General features: G+C 37.1%; 1 protein-coding gene across 6 annotated transcripts in view; it reads left to right on the top strand.

Moving 5' to 3' along the window:
* Positions 1-10,298, top strand: part of STRN3 (striatin 3) — a 62,101-nt gene extending 51,803 nt beyond the window's left edge. For 5 of the 6 annotated variants that reach the window (XM_032690747.1, XM_032690751.1, XM_032690748.1 and 2 more), the window contains 6 exons: positions 453-574; positions 1,940-2,107; positions 2,357-2,497; positions 4,456-4,563; positions 6,829-6,915; positions 7,026-9,917. In XM_032690747.1, coding sequence (XP_032546638.1) covers positions 453-574; positions 1,940-2,107; positions 2,357-2,497; positions 4,456-4,563; positions 6,829-6,915; positions 7,026-7,195 — 796 coding nt within the window. In that variant the 3' untranslated portion in view covers positions 7,196-9,917. Of the gene's footprint in view, positions 1-452; positions 575-1,939; positions 2,108-2,356; positions 2,498-4,455; positions 4,564-6,828; positions 6,916-7,025 lie in introns of all 6 variants that reach the window. The other variant, XM_032690746.1, reaches the window with a different exon arrangement.
* Positions 10,299-18,583: the final 8,285 nt, after the last annotated feature.

Raw genomic sequence — 18,583 nt, 5'->3', positions numbered from 1 at the left:
CTTAAACAGTGGAAATTTAACCTTGGCCAAAAGGTACAATTTCTAGGATCATTTCTCTGAACCAGTTTTCCAGGACGTAGGTTACTATCTGTTTCTAAATGTGGGCTGAGAAAGGGAGGCAACTACAGCCACTGATTTCAGCACAGCTAGCTGTTAGATTGGCATAGATACACTGTAAAAACCCACCATTTGTAGGTGTACTTAATTCTGAGAAATAAGGCGGTGGTCTTTGAGTTGGTTCAATTTGCATAGTTTTAGTTAATTTCTTATGATTCTTTTAATAGAGATTGATATCACTTGTTGAGACTTAAAATGTTTTAATAGTATTGTTTCTTTGGAGTTTATGGGGTTTTTAACTGCTTAATACAATCCAAGTGTTTTTGAAAGTCTATAGCCAAATTTCTATCCTGTAGGCAGTATCAATCAGCTTCTTTTTCTTTGTCTCTCAACAGTGGACCTGTATTGTCATTGGCAATTAGTTCCAATGGAGAACAGTGTTTCAGTGGTGGTGTTGATGCAACCATCCAGTGGTGGAACATGCCTAGCCCTAATGTGGATCCATATGATACCTATGGTAAATACCTTTTAAAACATAAACATCTTATGACCATTGTCTTCAAAATTAATTTTCTACTTGATGTTAATCTGTTTTCTAGTGCTTTTATCATCTAAACCGTGTGTTTTCAACTTTTAATGTGTGGTAAACATTGCTTTACCCATTAGTTTACCATAAGTTCCCACTTAAATTGGTGATGTACTTTGTGTAGAATTGTAATAGGAAGACATAGCAATTCCTGAGATTTATACAGTAAAGAAGAAGTTAATCCAAACTTTGATTTTTGAGAAGCAAAAAATTTTGAAACCAAATTGCAACTTTTGAATGATTACTTATTTTTTTCACTGATAGAAATTTACCAGAAAACTAAGACAAGTGTACTCAAATTCTGTGTCCTGTGTTTCTGATTTGCATCTCAGTTCCCTACCTTTAGATGTCTTTAATTTTAGATGTCTCTAAAATTAAATAGATAACTGTTTGGAAAACTGTGCATCACTCTCCTGCCACTGACGGTGATCATGTCAATATAATGAATGGCCTACTACAACACTCAGGCTGCATTATCTGTGGCAGTGAGAGGAGTAGGTACTGTCTTGCACCAATTCAGGAAAAGCACTACACCCTGTCCCTTAAAACCAGTGTATTCTCCAATTGTGCCTCTCTGCTAGAAATATATTCAATACAGTCTAATCACTAAAAATGGTCCAATTTGTTCATGCTGGTAGGATTTGATGGTATAGTCTTTATGGGCCTCAGACAAAACTGTCTCTACTCAACTGACAAAGTTATTGTTAAAAGGGAGAGCCCTAATAGGACGTTTTCCTTCCTAAAGCTTGTTTGCAGGCTCTTGGGTTGCAAGACCAACTTGTTTTTTCTAGTTTTCCACAAAACTAAATTTTAGTGATTTACCTGACTTCGTGCCTTTCCATTTATCTTTTTCTCCCACTTCTCTACTCGAAGCCTGGTACAGAATAGATTTAAAAACCCTCTGTAAAAGACAACTACAAATTATCCAGGAGGTGAAAATAAGATTCTCAGGTCCCCAAGAGAAATAAGTTGTTTTAATTATTAGCGTGCTTGAGAGTTTTAGAACATACCTTTGTGTCAGCAGAGTGTGTTGAGTAAAAGCAGCATTAAGCATCAGTGGGTTTTGTGGTTGGAGTTTTTTTGTTTGCTTTTCTGTTTGGTTGGTTGGGGTTTTTTTTTGAGAAAGATGGCAGTGGTTGTGCGAACAGACCTCCTGTGCAATATTCTAACTGTTACTTAAACAGAAAGGGCAGGTGGGATATACGACTGTTTTATGTGGAATTTAATTTATGTTTAGGTACAATACTTAATGTTTCTTCACTAAAAAGGTTTCATTTCTGAACTTTTTTTTTCCAGAGCCAAACGTTCTAGCTGGCACATTAATTGCTCACACAGATGCAGTCTGGGGTCTTGCTTACAGTGGTGTAAAGAATCACTTACTCTCTTGTTCAGCAGATGGCACTATTAGGTTGTGGAATCCACCAGAAAAAATTCCCTGTATTTGCACTTACAATGGAGAGAAAGGTAACTTTTTGGAGTGGTTTTGAAAATCAGTTGTGAGGCAGCTGATGATGCATCCAGGCTCATTAACTCAATTTATCCAAATTAGGTAAAAGAGCTAAAGGAAGAACATTAAATAATCGTGGTGCTGTAGCATTACTTTAAAAGAGTAAATTTCTTCTTTAAATGAATGTAAAAAAACCCTAAATGTTTAAACTGTCAGAAATTTTAAAAGTGTTTCATTCTTTTAAAGGTTTTTTTCTCTCTTTCCAGAGCACGGAATACCTACATCAGTTGACTTTATAGGTTGTGACCCTGCTCATATGGTGGCATCTTTTAACACTGGCGGCACAGTCATCTATGATTTAGAAACATCCCAGTCAGTGGTAATGTTTTCATCACAAATAGAATCTGGTAAGTAAAGCTCTTCTGTAATAAATATCGATCTTGGTTGAGGTGCCCATGGTATTATATGGTACCTATTATATGATGTAGTAAATGAAAAAATTTTACTTCTCTTCTGCATTATTCAGTTTGAAAGATGGTTAGATACTTAAAGATGCTTGGGACAAACATGATGGAAAGGGGATTCAGCTCCTCTATTGCTCTCTCGTGAGACCCTGCCTGGAGTGCTGTGTCTGTCTTTGGGGCCCCAAGCATAAGAAAAATGTGTTGTAGTGAGTCCAGAGCAGGGCCATCAAGATCCCAGGGCTGGAGCACCTCTCCTGTGAAGACAGGCTAAGAGGGTTGGAGGTTGTTCAGTCTGGAGAAGAGAAGGTTCTTGGAAGACCTTATTGTGACCTTTTAGTACCTAAAGGGGCCCACAGGAAGGATGGAGAGGAACTTATTAAAAGGGCATGCGGTGGCAGCACAATGGGGAATGGCTTCCAACTGAGAGTAGGTTTAGATTAGATATTAGGAAGAAATTCTACTGTACAGGTGATGAGGCACTGGAGCAGGTTGTCCGGAGAAGTTGTGAATGCCCCATCCCTGGGTGTGTTCAAGGTCAGGTTGGATGGGACTCTGAGCAACCTGATTTAGAGAAAGGTGCTTCTGCCTGTGTCAGGTGGAGTGGGAACTAGATGATATTTAATGTCCCTTCAACCCAAGTCATTTTATGACTGTGGATTAGCTGGATTTGAAAGTAGTTAGAGATAGTGAAAGCAACAGTTATTGTTCTCTAAGCTAAGATTTCTTAAGATTCAGTTGTCTGATTTATATATCAAACCACATTTTTGATTATGTGGTCTCCACATGGAGGATATTAAGATAAGTAAATAGATGAATTAAACAGAATATTAATTCAGTGTAGAATTCTGTACAGCTTGGAATTAAACATGCTTTCCTATGAAACTTTATAGAAATCCTGTTGCTGCAAGTAAGGTGCTAGAAAGATGTAGCTCTTCAAGAGTTAACTGTATGTATCTGATGAAACTCTAGATAGAGGTGACTTCGTTTTGTGAACTTCTGAAAGTGTTTCATAAGGAAAATCTCCAGTTTCTGGTCACTCCTTTCTATGAAATGTGATCTAAAAGAATAATGCAAGGGGAAAATTTGCTTCTCCCCTCCAAGTAGTCTAGTTTACTTGATACTTTCAGACTTCAACACAAGTTACAAAACTGTGTAAAAGCTATCTTACAGATATCTTGTGCAAAGCCTGACGTTGAAGTGAGAAGGAAATTCTCAATTTGGAGCAATACCTTTCCTAGTTTGAAAACTCCTAAATGGAATCAAGAAAAATTAAGCAGAGAAATTAAGGGAACAAGCCTTAAAACACTCTGATATCAAGATAAGAAAGTGTTTTCTAAAAAGTATTCTGAAGACTTCTGAAGAGATTTTAAACTGTTCATTGTTTCTTTAAGTTGAAATTAAAGACATAAATATATCTGACAGAATCTAATAGGTTACATTGACTTCAGTTATTTGGATTCTCTGCTCTAGTGGAAGGCATGCCATCCAACCTGAACCATTCTATGATTCTATCTTCCCCCCTACCTCTTCTACCGCCCCAGCTAAATAGTTTTTGGTGTGACGTGTGCTAAATATATATTACAGATGCTACAGTTTGTTTTTACTTGACTAGTGCTGCCCTGCAGTACTTGCTTGGTTTCCTGTCTCTCTCAAGAATCTTTCATGTGTGTAAACCACTTGTACAGCTTTAAACTTTCAGTACGTTTCCTAGAGTCTACCTCCCTTAGCCCCGTCCTGTAAAGCAAGAAACTATTACTTATTTCTTAGGGGATCCATTGATCCTAAAATATTATTTACGTGATATTAATTACTATGTAATCTAAAGTGTAATGCTGAAATACTGTCATTTTAACTTTAACGCTTTCTCTAAGACAGGTGAATATTTTTTCTTTTATTTTTAGGTGTACAATCAAATAATCATATTAACAAGGTAGTAAGTCATCCCACACTTCCTGTAACTATTACAGCACATGAAGATAGACACATCAAATTTTTTGACAACAAAACGGGTAAGGATAAAGAGAACCTAATTTGTATGTATGAATATTTTTAAAGAAAGCTGGATGGAGAAAGGGAAAATCCATGTGTAGGAAAGTTACTAGTGATGTCGTCTTACACAAAACAGAACTTTTGGTATTTCTAAGAATAAACCTCTTCAGTACCTTTTCTATGAAACAGTGGTATCTGTTGCAATTGTGACTTCAGCATCAGAAAACACTCTCAAAACAGGCAGAGATAGTTGTGAGGAACAAGAAAGCTGTCTTTAATTTAGAGCTTTCCTAATTTATAGAATATGTCTGCTGTTTTATTACTCATGATTTTAACTCTAAGCATGTATCAGTTATATTTTTCAACTTTCAGTAATAAAGAACATTGCTTAGTACCTATTAGGGCAAGAAATAACACTGAATTCATTTTAGTAATGGAAGCATATGTTCTACTTAAGTTGTTGATTAAATTTATAAAACAGAAAAGGATCTGGAGGAAAGAGAGGGAACAAGGCTATAGGGGTAAATTGCACTGTCTGTCATGGCAAAAACATTGTAATAATTGTAAGAACAAACCTAAACTTCCCATTCGTGAAATTGTCAGTCACTTCCTGTGTGTTATCAAAGTTGGAAGAAAAAAAATCAAGATAAGCTCACTTTAAGTAAGCACATGTGCAAAACCCCTGTTTGAAGTTTGTTTGGTTCGGGCAGAGTGGGGGATGGTGTTCCTGGGGTTTTTGTTTTCCAAGGCAAAAAGCTGGACATTTTTTTCCCCTTTACACCTGCCATGAATGTATGTATTTGAGTTGTGATTGTTAAATGTGTTGTAATGATTGTGCTGAAATTAAGATTTATTACTTTAAAGAACAAAGATGTAGAATAAGGAGAAAAATTTTGCATGTACAAGTAATTGGGTTAAAGACAGGAAACAGAAGGTAGAAGTAAATGGTCATTATATTAGAAGCAGTAGCTCAACATAATGAGTCGTCTGGACACAGGGGGCAATATATTGGCAGTTAACTGACATTCATTAATCCAGGTTATTAAACATGAAGTCTGACAAGGAAGAACTGAAGATATTAATACACTTAATAGCAGGAAAATTAAATTCTGTGTGGATAAATAGGAAATGATACATATAAGGAAAAATAAACATTGTAATATAAAATAGTAATCACTGGGGTGACTGTTCTTACCCAAAGTAAAACCTTGGAGTTGAATAAGAGGTTGAGTGAAAATACCAGTTTGTTGCTTAGCAGTGAGGACAGCAAAATGAATGTTAGGAGGAAGGAAAGGAATAAACAGCAAAAAGGAACATTTTTAGTACCTTTGTATGAATACTTTGAATGAAGTCTCCCTTATCTCAGAAGGGATATAGCCAAATTAAAATGTTTCAGAAAATGGTTAAAAAGATCTTCGGTAGCTTTTAACTTCTTCAAGAAGAGTCTTAGGAACTAAATAAACTGAGATTCTTCAGAAAGACAGACAACTGGAAAAAGATGATATAATTTCTTCATGTTGGTTATGGTCTTACAGGGATTTATTTGCTCTCTTTTTCAATATACAGACTGAGGTTCAGTTGCTAATCCCCAGCAGGTGATAGATTATAAACAGAAAGAGGTGATGGTTCTTCTGTGCAGTTAAACATTTCAGAACTCCTTCCAAAAAGCATCATGAGATGCTGAAAGATGTTATTAAGAATCCAGGAATGGAGGTCACTGAAAAGAAATGTATTAAGAGTAGTTGAAGAGTTGAAGAGGTAACACTGGTTTGTGACATAGCTAAACAGTTAATTACTAGGAGCTGGGGAGTATTTTGGGCAAGTATCACTTACAGTTTCCTTGTTTCTATTTTCCTCCTGGTTTATTACCAGTGGCATCTCCTAGCAGTGACAGAGATAGATGGACCTTTGGTAAGGCTCAGTAAGTCTCGTTTTGCAAAGCGTCATCGACGCTCTGTCCTACTGGGGTAGTTATTTAGAATATTTAACAGACTAAAAATTGAGGTTCTCACCCTCATTTTAGTCTTGGTCTTCGTTGTCATTGCTACCAGTAAAGATGCCAGATGGATAAAAGGATTGCAATGGGAATGCCTTTTTGAGAGTTGTGTGCCATTTACTCTTATGGTCATACAAGAGTCTACAAAACTTTTTAATTTCTAATGAAATAGGATCATTCAGGTATTACTGGAATATAAATAAGCATGTTGTCCTGTATTGCATTTAATGTTTGGGTTTTTTTAATAAACAATACTTCACAGGAAATTCACTGTTCGTTTTGCTTTTAGGTAAAATGATCCATTCTATGGTTGCTCACTTGGATGCTGTCACAAGTCTAGCTGTAGATCCTAATGGAATCTATTTAATGTCTGGAAGTAAGGGTTGTTTTTTTTCATTTCTATATACTCTGTAAATTTTGCATTTATGATGTACTGAAGTGTCTGACAAATATAACTTTGTCTTTTTTTTTTTTTTTCTTAAACAGGCCATGATTGTTCCATTAGGTTATGGAATTTGGACAGCAAGACATGTGTGCAAGAAATAACAGCTCATAGGAAAAAGCTGGATGAATCAATTTATGATGTAGCATTTCATCCGTCAAAAGCATATATTGCCAGTGCAGGAGCTGATGCCCTTGCCAAAGTATTCGTGTGACATAGCAGAACAAACCTGCATCATAACAGCAGGTCTGTTTGGACAAAAAAGAGGGAATGCGTCACTGCCATCAATTATAAGGTTACCAATAAGACACTACATCTGATCTGCCTGGGTGAAGGCTCTTAAGTGGGGCAGGTGTAAGTTGGTGAAAAGTCACCAATGTCAGGCTCATTCATTTAACTGTAATTACTGTATTTGGGGGGGTGGGGACAAATACAAAAAAAAAAACAAACAGTATTTGTAGCCTTGACTGGATATGAACTGAGCGTATGTCTGTTCTTTAGGTGTCTTTAAGCAAACGTGGAGTCTGATCTTACAAAAGATTTTTATTTTGGACTCTGTGTGCTGCCTTAGGGTTAGGAATGTGGTGCTCTTGTGGGGGGAAGTGAGCTCCAAGAGTAGCTTTCTTTTCATCTCTTAGTAATCTTCTGTTTATCAGTTGAATGCCACAGATTCCCCTTTTAAACTTTTATTTTGCTTTAAAGAAAAGGAAATTTAACTTAAAATATTTTAGCATTAGTTGCACAAAATGTTTGGATAAAATTCTAGTTTTTATAAGTCTTTTTATATATTTAGCCTGTCACAACAGTGCTCAAGATTGTATTGATAATGTTTTTCTGCATTATAGAACCCTAAAACACAGAGATCTCACTGACCCGCTGCTGTGTAACCACACTCTTCCCTTCTTTTGCCTAATACAGCTCAGCTAAGTCCTTGCTTAAGGATGCTAATTCATCATCATCGCATAACTGTCTTCATAAATAAAGGACTGTAAAATGTGTTCAAATGAAACACAGAGGGGTTAACACCCCCGAATGAACTCTTTAAAAAAAAATTAATCTTGGCATCCTATCACTATGTGATATTTTGTACATCTTACTGTATTTACGAGTTTATTTATCAAGGATTACCCATCTTGCTAATGGCCTATTGTTATTTATTTCACTTTTTGTTGGTCTTTATATCCTTTTATGTAGTGTGTTAAAGGGCCCTGTATATCTGTTATGGCACTCTTTGAACGGTCTAAAATAGATGAGAAAACAGGACATTTGATAATCCTAAAGTTGCGAATCAAGAAATTCTTTTTCATCTGGTTAAGTACCTGGAGTGGAGTTGACTCCAAAAAACTAATCTTGTTTCAGAACCTTTGGAGTGAAAATTATTTTTATTTACATTTCAAATAGAATACAAAAGTAGTTGATTAAAGATTCATAAATCTGCTGTGTTTTGACTAGTTATTCCCTGCTTTTATTTTATTTTCCAGATGTGCTTCAGTTTATGGTGTAACTAAAAATTTTGTTTGTGTAATGCATGATTAATACAAAAAAGTATTTTTTCTAGTCTTCCACAAAACTTTTCTGATCAGTTTGCGAGTTTTGATGAGTTTTGTAAGGTTTCTGTTTTACAAACTATGAATCAGCAAATTTTTAAGATTGTACCACATAGCAAAATACAGCTGTTGAAAAATAATGTATATAAAATGCATATAATAAATATTAAATGGTGTACCTGTATGTTACTGTTGGCTACATTATTTTGTGTTGCACAGTTTGAAAGTGTCATTCTACAAATTACTAAATTAGGTCTCAATTTTAGCAAAATGACCATTTGTTTATTATGCTTATAAGCTGCTTTGCTTTTGCAAAATTGTAATAGTTGTCTGGATGTCAACCAACTGTTCAGTTTCAAGCAGCAGTACCCACATATAAGAACATGTTTCCACAATGTTTTAAAGGATTTTTACAAGACCAAATTGAATATTGCTAGTGTATTCTTACAGGCTTTATAAGATGATAATCACAGTGTTTTTCAGTATCTCTATATATGAAATAATTCTGAAGTGATTTAGGAGCCAGAAAGGTATACTCTTTTTATTTCAAACTGCCACTGAATCATTGTGTTGGATTTAAAAAAAAAAAATTGATTTCTAAATGCTTACAATTTGCCCATATATCAAATGTTATCTATTTACCTTTGTCCATTTCTTTATAAGTTCTCCAATAAAGATGATGCACAAAAGGCTCAACTGCAGGTCAGCATTTACCTACTCTGTGATGAATCACTTTGCTCAAAGTGTATCAGCAGAAGCAGAATACCAGAATATGAATATTAGATTTTCATGTAAAGCAGTATATTTGTGTATAAGTTACCTAAAGTTAGAACATGTTCCTATAAGTGGTTTAACTGCATTGTTCCCTGTAAGTTTCCAGTTTTGCAGTAAGAATGTATTTCATGCCATCTCATGTCAAGCAAATTAGAATTTAAAAAAAAAAAGGAAAAAGAGGTGCTTGTGGTAGGCAGAATATTGCAGTCATATTTTAAGATTAATTTTGTTTTAGTAATAATGTTGCATTGCTTGAAATGTTGCAGTAAATTATATATGAATTGGAGAATTTTGTCCTTTATCATGAAGATTGAGGTGAGGCCTTTTAGTAACTGCTTGTAGGACACTAAGACTTTACTTTTGAAAGTAACATTCAGCTGATTTGCACTTTTTGTTCCTTCCAGTCTAAAGCATTCAACTAATCAACAGACAAGAGAGTATTTGAATTTTATTGGAAGTAATTTCATAATCGCCTTTTCTGAAGCCGAACATTGTTTCTGGCAGCTTTTCCAGACTGCTGCATTTTAATGCTTAAATGAAATGTGATTGTTTAATAAACATTACCATGCATAACATTTACTTTTTTTTAATTGTATTAAAATCGAAATGATAAAACCAAAAATATTTGCTTATTTTCCTTAATTGATATCTTAACTCTCATCTTAGTGAACTAATGCATAGTGGATCAAATACTGTAGTGAGGCTTCACTTATTGAATATTAACAATAATCTCTAATACAGTCTTAGTTTATTTGTTGTGGGGTATTACATGCTCAAACCTTCATTTGCTGGTTTTGGGTTTTTTAGAACAGAAGAGCTCAAGTATTGGTGATGGGGGAAAAAATGATAGTGCTGAAAGAAATGTTTTTATTTAGCAAAAATGCTTCAAGTTATGAAAGGACTTACTTCTCTTTTGTAAGTAAGACCCAAAGGATTTGTATTTAGAACCTGAAAGATATCTAAATATGTTTAATAATACATTTAGTATTTAGGGTATGATTGATGTTAACATACTTACTCTCCATCTTACTTTTTTATTGTAGGAACTGTTCTAAGCAGAGGAGTGGTGACTGTAGTCCAGCACCTTATTTAGATAAATAGCAAATACATACGAAAACGAGTGTTAACAAGGCCTGGGCAAGAACCTTCCCTAATTTAGAAATACTAAGGAAGAATTTTGTTATGTGCTTTGATTTACTTTAAAACTGATAGCACTCTGCTCTAGCACATCCCATCTCGAATCAATGGAAAGCCTCTTGGTCACAGTGCTGACTTCTGTTTCTTCTACCCTATTACATAAAAAAGTTCTCTCAAACAAGCAACAGTTGAGCAACTGGTATTTTTGCAGGGATGCTAAACACACAGATAGGGTGGTCTACATAAATCCTTCTGGGAAGATGTGTATCTTTTTTTCCTCCCATATAGAGGAGGTACATGGTATGAAAATATGACTGACTTCACGTTTTACTTTGGTTTCATTTCATGGAAGCATAGAAAGGCTTCCAAAGGAAGGGAACATTAAAGGGGTCATTAAAGATCATCTATTTCTCTTCTCACCTCACCCCTACCACCACGGGCAGGGACACCTACTAAACCATGTTGTTAAAAGCCACATCCAGCCTGGCCTTGAGCATTTCCCCTTCTCCTGTCACTACATGCCCTTGTAAAAAGTCCCCCTCCATCTTTCTCGTAGGCTCCCTTCAGGTACTGGAAGGCCACAGTCAGGTCACCCTGAAGCCTTCTGTTTTCCAGGCTGAACAACCCCAACCTTCTCAGGCTTTCCTCGTAGGAGAGGTGCTGCATTCCTCTGATCATCTTGTGACCCTTGTCTGGACTCGCTCTAGTATATCAGTGTCCTTCCTGTGCTGAGGACCTCAGGCCTGGATCAGTACTCAAGGTGGGATCTCAGGAGAGCAGAGTAGATGGGCAGAATCCCCTCCCTCACCCAGCTGGCCACGCTGCTTTGGATGCAGCCCCAAACATGTCCAGACTCATCCACCAATACCCCCAGTCCTTCTCAGCAGGGTGCTCTCAATCTCTTCATTCCCCAGCCTGTATTGGTACTGGGGGTTGCCCCAACCCAGGTGAAGCACCTTGTACTTGGTCTTATTAAATCTCATGTGATTCCCATTTGCCCACTTCTCAAGCTTGTCCACGTCCCTCTGGATGGCATCCCATCCTTCAGGTGTGTCAATGTCACTACTCAGCTTGGTTATCCAAGTGTGTATATGTAAATATATACATATGTATTTATGTTCCGGTTTTAAGAAGTTTTTTAAAAGAATTAACAAAAGCAGAAGGCTCCAGAATTGTTTTGAAATGCTAATTCTGAGGTGAGCATGAAAGAAGGTTTAAGTTCCCTATTTAATACTTGCTCTATTGATAGCTGGAGAATGCACACCCTGGAGTCCTAAGCAGATAAAATATACTAACAGATTTTAAAATAAGTAGTTCAAGCTACAAAAACTTTAAATGTCCTAAATATATATTGTTTTGTTTTCTAATTTTAACATAGAATAAAACTCTTGAGTTGATAATGTAAAACAACATACTTTCTTTTTAGTCCTCCTCCTTACCTTATGGTATCATAATGGCACCCCACATAAAAAGTCACCTAGACTCTTTGAAGGTGCATGTATAACAACAATATACTTTTTAAAAAAAAAAATTTACAGAAGTTAATTTAACTCTGGTGAAATCCATAGTCATGAAAAGAAAACAATGTGAGGTAACCGATGTCATAAGACTCTTGTTTTCAGGAGTCACTGAACCTCTGACTGCAGTGCTGTAAAAGTCTCCACTGAAAACAGTACACTGATACATGTTGATACGCACTTTAACAGTAGCTATGCTTTAATGTCTTTAGATGCATATAAAATGGAACAAATGTCAGTGAGGCCTGCTGGGGTTTTTTTTGGTGATCTAAAACCTTATCAGGAGCATACGTCTTGAACTTGGTATTGGTATTTCCTCTGGGAAGGTTCCAGCTGATTTGGTCTAGTTTTCCTGCAGCAAAGTAACTGGGGAAGCCAGCCACTGGCCAACCCTCAGCCACCCTAGTATATCAACAGTGTCTGGGAGCAGTGCTAGAGCATTTAATCTGGCAGTAGAAGAATTTTTGCTTTGATTGTATGTGGTGCTATGACATAGCACTGAGAGTAATACAAAATCTCTAGTGTATTGTCTTAACTGAGGGAGAGAGAACTGATTCCTACAAGCATATGGCTCCTCTTTACATTCTTTTAGGAACATAAGCTGTTGCTGGTTGTTAGCTATTGACCACTAACAAATAGCAAGTAGCAACTTACCCATTTAGTATCTTCATCTGTGAACATCATACACAGTTGTCTTCAGTTACATGGAGTGTTCTGTTAAATCTTATCAGTGCTGTGAAACTTTTGATACTCTCATTTTGATACTCTCATTTTAAATTGATTCAAATTAATGGATTTATTACAGAATTAAAAACTTCCTAAACTAAAGGATCAGTGCTGTGAATTTATATATATATTTGGAAAACTAAGATTATAGGTAGGAATTTATAAGTGATCTTGTATTATCTGTGTGTGTAAAAGGCTGCCTCTTTTAAACTGATTATTACTGGGAGCTGTATTTGCTTTAGCAAAGTTCCAAAATATTGATATTGACCTATTCTTTACAAATGGCATTAATTCTTTGAAAAGAGATGGTCTTTCAAATAAAAATAAAGATAATGCTAGCTTAATTGTTACATGGCTTGTAGAATTGTTTGTTGCTATCACAAAATATACAGTGCGAGTTTATAACCTTTAGAGGAAATGCTCCATTCTACTTTGGAGAATACTGGATACCTTAGAAAAAATACATCACTTGGTGATCAAGGACTGTTGGCTTTTGGGATATCTTTGACTTGGATGTATTGGAGACCCTTTAACTTGAAGGGAGAACACTACCATAAGACAATCATTTGCAGCTCTATCATCAGGTTCCTCTCTGACAAAAATAAATGGGATAGGCTATGCGACCTTTTTGTTTTTTAAAGCTATTTTCAATGTAACTTCAAGAGGAGCTTTTCGCAGTTGAACATTTGTTATAATATTATAGATTCTTAACTGTATTCAGTCTTAAGCATTCATTAGTGCCAGCTGACCTGCTACGTCCTTCTCCCATCTACTTTTGTCTTTCAGCTTTTAGCCTTTCTTGAAAGCTTCAGAGGCTCTGAGAGGAGGAAGGAGTAGCTTGTACAAATGTTAGGTTGTGAATCCGTGCATTATCTACAGAAATACATGACCATTCGAACTTGAGTTGAGAGGGTGACTTTATAAGCTCTGTGCACAAGGTCTTGTGGCCCAGCCACGGTTGGCAGAGGGAGCTGGTGGGGCTCACCAGGCGATGCCACCTGGAGAAGGTGACAATGGCCACTTCTGGCCTGGGGACAGAGCGGAGCTGCAGGAGTCCTGCAACAAGCTGTGATTAGGTAGGGCAGGAGAGGTTTTGCCCTCCCTGCCTTCGGATGTTTTGATGTTGGCAGAGGGCAAGAGCTGCTCATGTTCTCCACTGTTGGTCACATATCCCTGAGGTGTTTCCTGAGGCTTGGCCTCTACCTGCAGCTTGACTTGCCATATGGCTGTTGGAAAGCTGTCACTGCTCTTCTGATCCTGGTGGGCCTGGAGAGACCAGTTGCATCCAGACACTTCTCAGACTGAGCCTGATAGCTGCTGGGTTTTTTGCTCATGAACAGCAGCTGGCCAAGGGGACATGGTTTTCCCTTGTGAAAGGAGTGCCGGCCAAAATGGTTGTACTGTACTGGTGACTTCGTGGTGACTAGCCTGATTGGCTTTTTTTAAGCAGGTTTTAGCCTGATTGGCTTTTTTTAAGCAGGTTTTTCTCTAGTTTCAGGTATCTTTCCAGTTGCTCTTTAGTACCTTGAAATGGGTGAGTTTCTTGTTTTTGAACTGTGTTTTAATTAATACGTGGGGATTGTTTTCTATCTAAGGAAAAGGCTTTTGTGAGAAAAAAGTTTCTCATTTGATTAGGGGAATCTTGAATTTAACGTCTTGTGAGACTATAATTCAGTGGGAATAAAGAGGTCCTGCTTCATGCAGAAGAAGTATCTTTCTTCTCTGAAATCTCAGCAATGGCTGGGAGAAAAAAATTCAAACCCATTAGCTCTATTGGTAGAACATCCTGCGTGCAGACAGGGAGGCATGGATGAAGGTGCTTAATGTGCTGCAGCTCAGCTGTTGGGAAGTATCAGGCCTCTGGGAGAAGAGCAGTGGGCAGCTGCGAATGTTGGTGGCAGGAGCTCAAAAGCAGAAGCTCTTGGAAGGGCCTCAGATGCTCTGCATGCAGTGGTGGTATGTTGAAGTCTGAATCATAGCTCTGGCTTACGTACCTGACACTTTTGGTGGACTGGTTGGTAGCCAGAGATTTTCCCTAGATTCCCTCTGCTGGAGTTTTTTGGTGTTACGTAGAAATACTACTGCATCTTAATGACAGCATGTCTTAAAATACTTATAGAAACTCATTGCTAGCGTAGAAGTTTGCAAAAACAGGAGCTGTATGTTAGTGTCCTGAATTTCTGCTTTGATTCTGTTGCCTTAGATAACCAAGGTGACTGACTCTGCTACTCTTAATAAGCATAGTTTCCTGTTAAGAGAAATTAGCTAACAGTTGCTACACAGAATTTCTTAGAGGCTGGAAATATTTTCCCCAATTTGAGTGATCTAACACCTGACAGTTTCCGTGGTGCATATGCATTATATTCTTTTAGAAACCTTTTTTTGGCAGATATTTGGGCTTACAGAAGCAACTGATCATTATCACTTTCTTCTAATTGTTTGTTAGCCTAGTCTCTGTTTAGATTTGATCGAATCTGACCATTGGGGAGTAAATTCCACGTTAATGTATTTTCTACCAGCATACGGTCGGTGCCTGACAGTTCTGTTTTGTTTCTAAACGGGCTCCTAGTTCTCACCAGAATTAGTTCAAGACAAATTTGTGTACCTCACCTTATTTAGAATGTTTAGATGGGAGAGAGCTGTTTTTCCCTATCTTCCTTTTCTGAACAAGTAGTACGTTATTAAAATACCCAAGGGTAAGTGTCAGAGAATTTCAGAAACTACATCCTTGTGAATTTTTGGATTTTAAAAAATATTATTTTAATTATATAGTTTGTTTGATTTAGAATTTACCAAAAATTCAAAAGTAGTGCTAAGATAGTAAGTATTTTTTGTGATTTTTCCCATCTAATTTAGATTATTTTCCTAAGTCTTACCAGTCTTTTTCTCAGTCTTTTGACTTGTTGTTGTCTCTAACTTGTATTCTTTGGCAGATAACTGTTTATCATATTTGTAATCTGATCACATCCACCAGGGCAGAAAAATAGTTCTTATCCCTTTGCTTGCATTCTGCTATACTCCGATTGCTGTTAAGTAGTAAAGGCAGTATCTGATCTCAGCAAAGGTTGGACAAGTTTAGTTAGCATTTGCTAGCAAAAACAGCAATGGAGGATTCACATGCTGGTGTCTGAGGAACCGGTCCAGTATGAATTTCAGCTGCAGATTCAGTTATACTCTGCAGCTGAGGGTATATTCAAACTGACAGCACCTGGCTGCCAGGAGAGTGCCCTCAGTGTGAGGTTTGGCTTCCTGGCAGCTGGGAAGCAAATGCTACCTGCTCCTTTTGGCTGTAGTAAACAAACTGGCCAAAGCAGTACTCTTTCCCTTTATCATCCTAGGATAGCTGAAGTTCAGCTGCCCCTGCTAGTGTTTACAGGCGACTGCTCTGGTTGTGAAATGTAGAGAAAAATAGTAAGGACACAGTAATGGTTTGTATGTAGATGCAGATGAATGTAAACAAATTTTAGAGTAATAAAACAGTAAGTACCCTTCAGTTAATGAAAACAGCTTATAATCAAGGACACTTCACTAACCAGACTTGATTGTTTGAAAGGAAAGAAAATTTTGATCCTAATGGGATTAAATTTAAAAGTGGGCATTTGCTTCAAAGCGGAGATTAAGACCTTGGATTTAGTCATAGACAGCAAATTTTCATGACCTATTCTTCCTTCAGCTGAAGCTAGAGGCAAAATTCTTGTTGAAGCCAGTAAGGGCAAAAGAGTGTGTGTTCCAGTTGATAGACATATATAACTGGAAAGTTGCTCATATTTTAATTATAAACTGTTCACTGGAAGTTTCCATATATTTGGTGTCTATATTTGAATGACAGTTGATCACAAACTATTCAGCCACATTTAGCTTTCACTTCTCAAGAACATCATTTAGGGTTACTGTCTCAGGACCAAACCAAAGCTAGTCAGTTAAGATTTTTCTTCATTTATTTAATTAGGCTGGGGATCTAAGCCCCCAGTTTCCACGTGGTTTGTTTAAAATAAAAGTGCATCATCTTTGGCAGTGTGCTCAGGCCTTCTGTGGCACTTGCCTGCAACAGTGAACTTTTCTGTGATTTTTTGGCTTTGATGCTTTCTGGAGCTGACTTACCCTTCAGCCTAATGAAAGGAAGGAAAGTGCTGACAAAATTGTTGAAACTAGGTAGTGATATTGAGAGCTGCCCCATTAGAAACAACTTATGTCTTGCTTTTAAGCCTTGTCCCCACTTTTCTTCTTCAGAACAGGGAAGGTGAAAATATAATATCTGTATTGTATGGGGCCATACCTCATAGAAGTGAAAGCTTATGTGACAACACTAATATGAAATGCAAATGGAAATAATTAAAAACATTTATGGGAGAATCTACTGTTCTGATGAAACTATACTACTTAGTGCCAAAAACAACACCCCTGTTCTTTCTTCTGTCTTCCCACTTCAAAATTGCTTTGTAAGTTGTAGAGAATTATAGTTGTTGGCTTTTGATGCAAATGTTTTTTTGGCTCATTTCTGCATAGCTCCTTATTGGCATTTATTTTAAAAGGCAAAGTAAACACTTTTAAAGTGACTATTTTCTCCTAGGAATGTTAGGATGGTCTTTCTTGTGGATCTTTTTTGTTCCTTGCTGGTTCAATATTAAGTTTCACAGATGGTAATAAAAGTCAGTAAATTCCTGAGACCCATTCTTGGACTCTGCTTGAGGATGTAATATAAAAGACTTTTGCTACCGGCTTGCAGGGTGTATGTATACCTGGCTGTATGAAGACTTCTCTACAGTTTACTGATCTCTAGACCTAGACTATATACCTGCTTTTCTTATATGCTGCACTTGTCAGACAAGTCTATAGCTAGAATGAGTCATGCTATCAAGAGATGCAGATACAAGGTGAGTCATGATAAAGAGGGAGCCTAAATACCTAAGATTTGTGCAAGGTGCAAAATTTGAGGTGCTGAAAATTTCCAGGCAGAATCAGAGACACTGGCCTGAGTTTCCTTCCAGGACTGAGAAAGACATACTGCCAATGACAAAGGAGTTGTGTGCTCCTTTCAGTTATAAAATAGCCTGTGAGTGGACAATTTACACAGGAAATGTAAGAAACAGATTTGGTGTCTTCCTTGGTCTTCTGGCAGTCAACACTTCCAGTGCTCAGGTGTATGTCCTAACCAACAGCTGTAGGTTGTAGCGCTTCTTGGAAGTTACCACAGTACAAAAATAATTTCAATTTATTTAGGATAGAAAATTAATAGAACTTTATAAATTTAGGTTGCTTTGGGAGCTCCACTGGGAAGGATGAGTTTTGAACTGTGTTAACTATTTAATGTAAAATTCAAAACAGCTCAATGGGAGTTCCAGTAAATACCTAAACCTCTAAGCTCAGAATTTTCTACTCAAGTGAAGGAATCTTTTTTTTTTTTTTATGTGCAGTGGTATGTCATCAGAGAATGATGGAGGTTGCAAATCTGAGGCCCCCTGAACCTTGTGAGTACTGTTCAGGGAAACAGGGCATAGAGAATCACTGAATGGTTTGGGTTGGAAAAGACCTTTTAAAGATCATGTAGTCCAGCCCCTTTACAATGGTTTTCATCGGTCACACTAGAGAACAGAATTGACCACCTGCAGACTATATCTCCTGACAGCCCCAAATCTGCTACAGTTTTCCCAGATTGAGTTTGCATGACTGACGGTAGCTGCAGCTCTGTTCACATTCTTTGTACTGCTTGGCCCAGCAGCATAAAACTGAATCTTTGTCTGAATCATTTACTTACCTTCTTACTCAAGCCAGAGTTTCAAATCACATCTGCTACCCTCTACCTTGCTATTCTTCCTCCAAATTTACCTTCTGCTTATAGCACAGTCCACATCCTTTCCACCCTGCCTGTGTATCTCACCAGGTCTCAATCCTTTTATCCAT

This window comes from Chiroxiphia lanceolata, chromosome 6, assembly GCF_009829145.1.
Source record: "Chiroxiphia lanceolata isolate bChiLan1 chromosome 6, bChiLan1.pri, whole genome shotgun sequence".
Lineage (NCBI taxonomy): Eukaryota > Metazoa > Chordata > Aves > Passeriformes > Pipridae > Chiroxiphia > Chiroxiphia lanceolata.
Note: the sequence above shows the minus strand (reverse complement) of the source record. Positions and strands in the feature narration are given on the sequence as shown.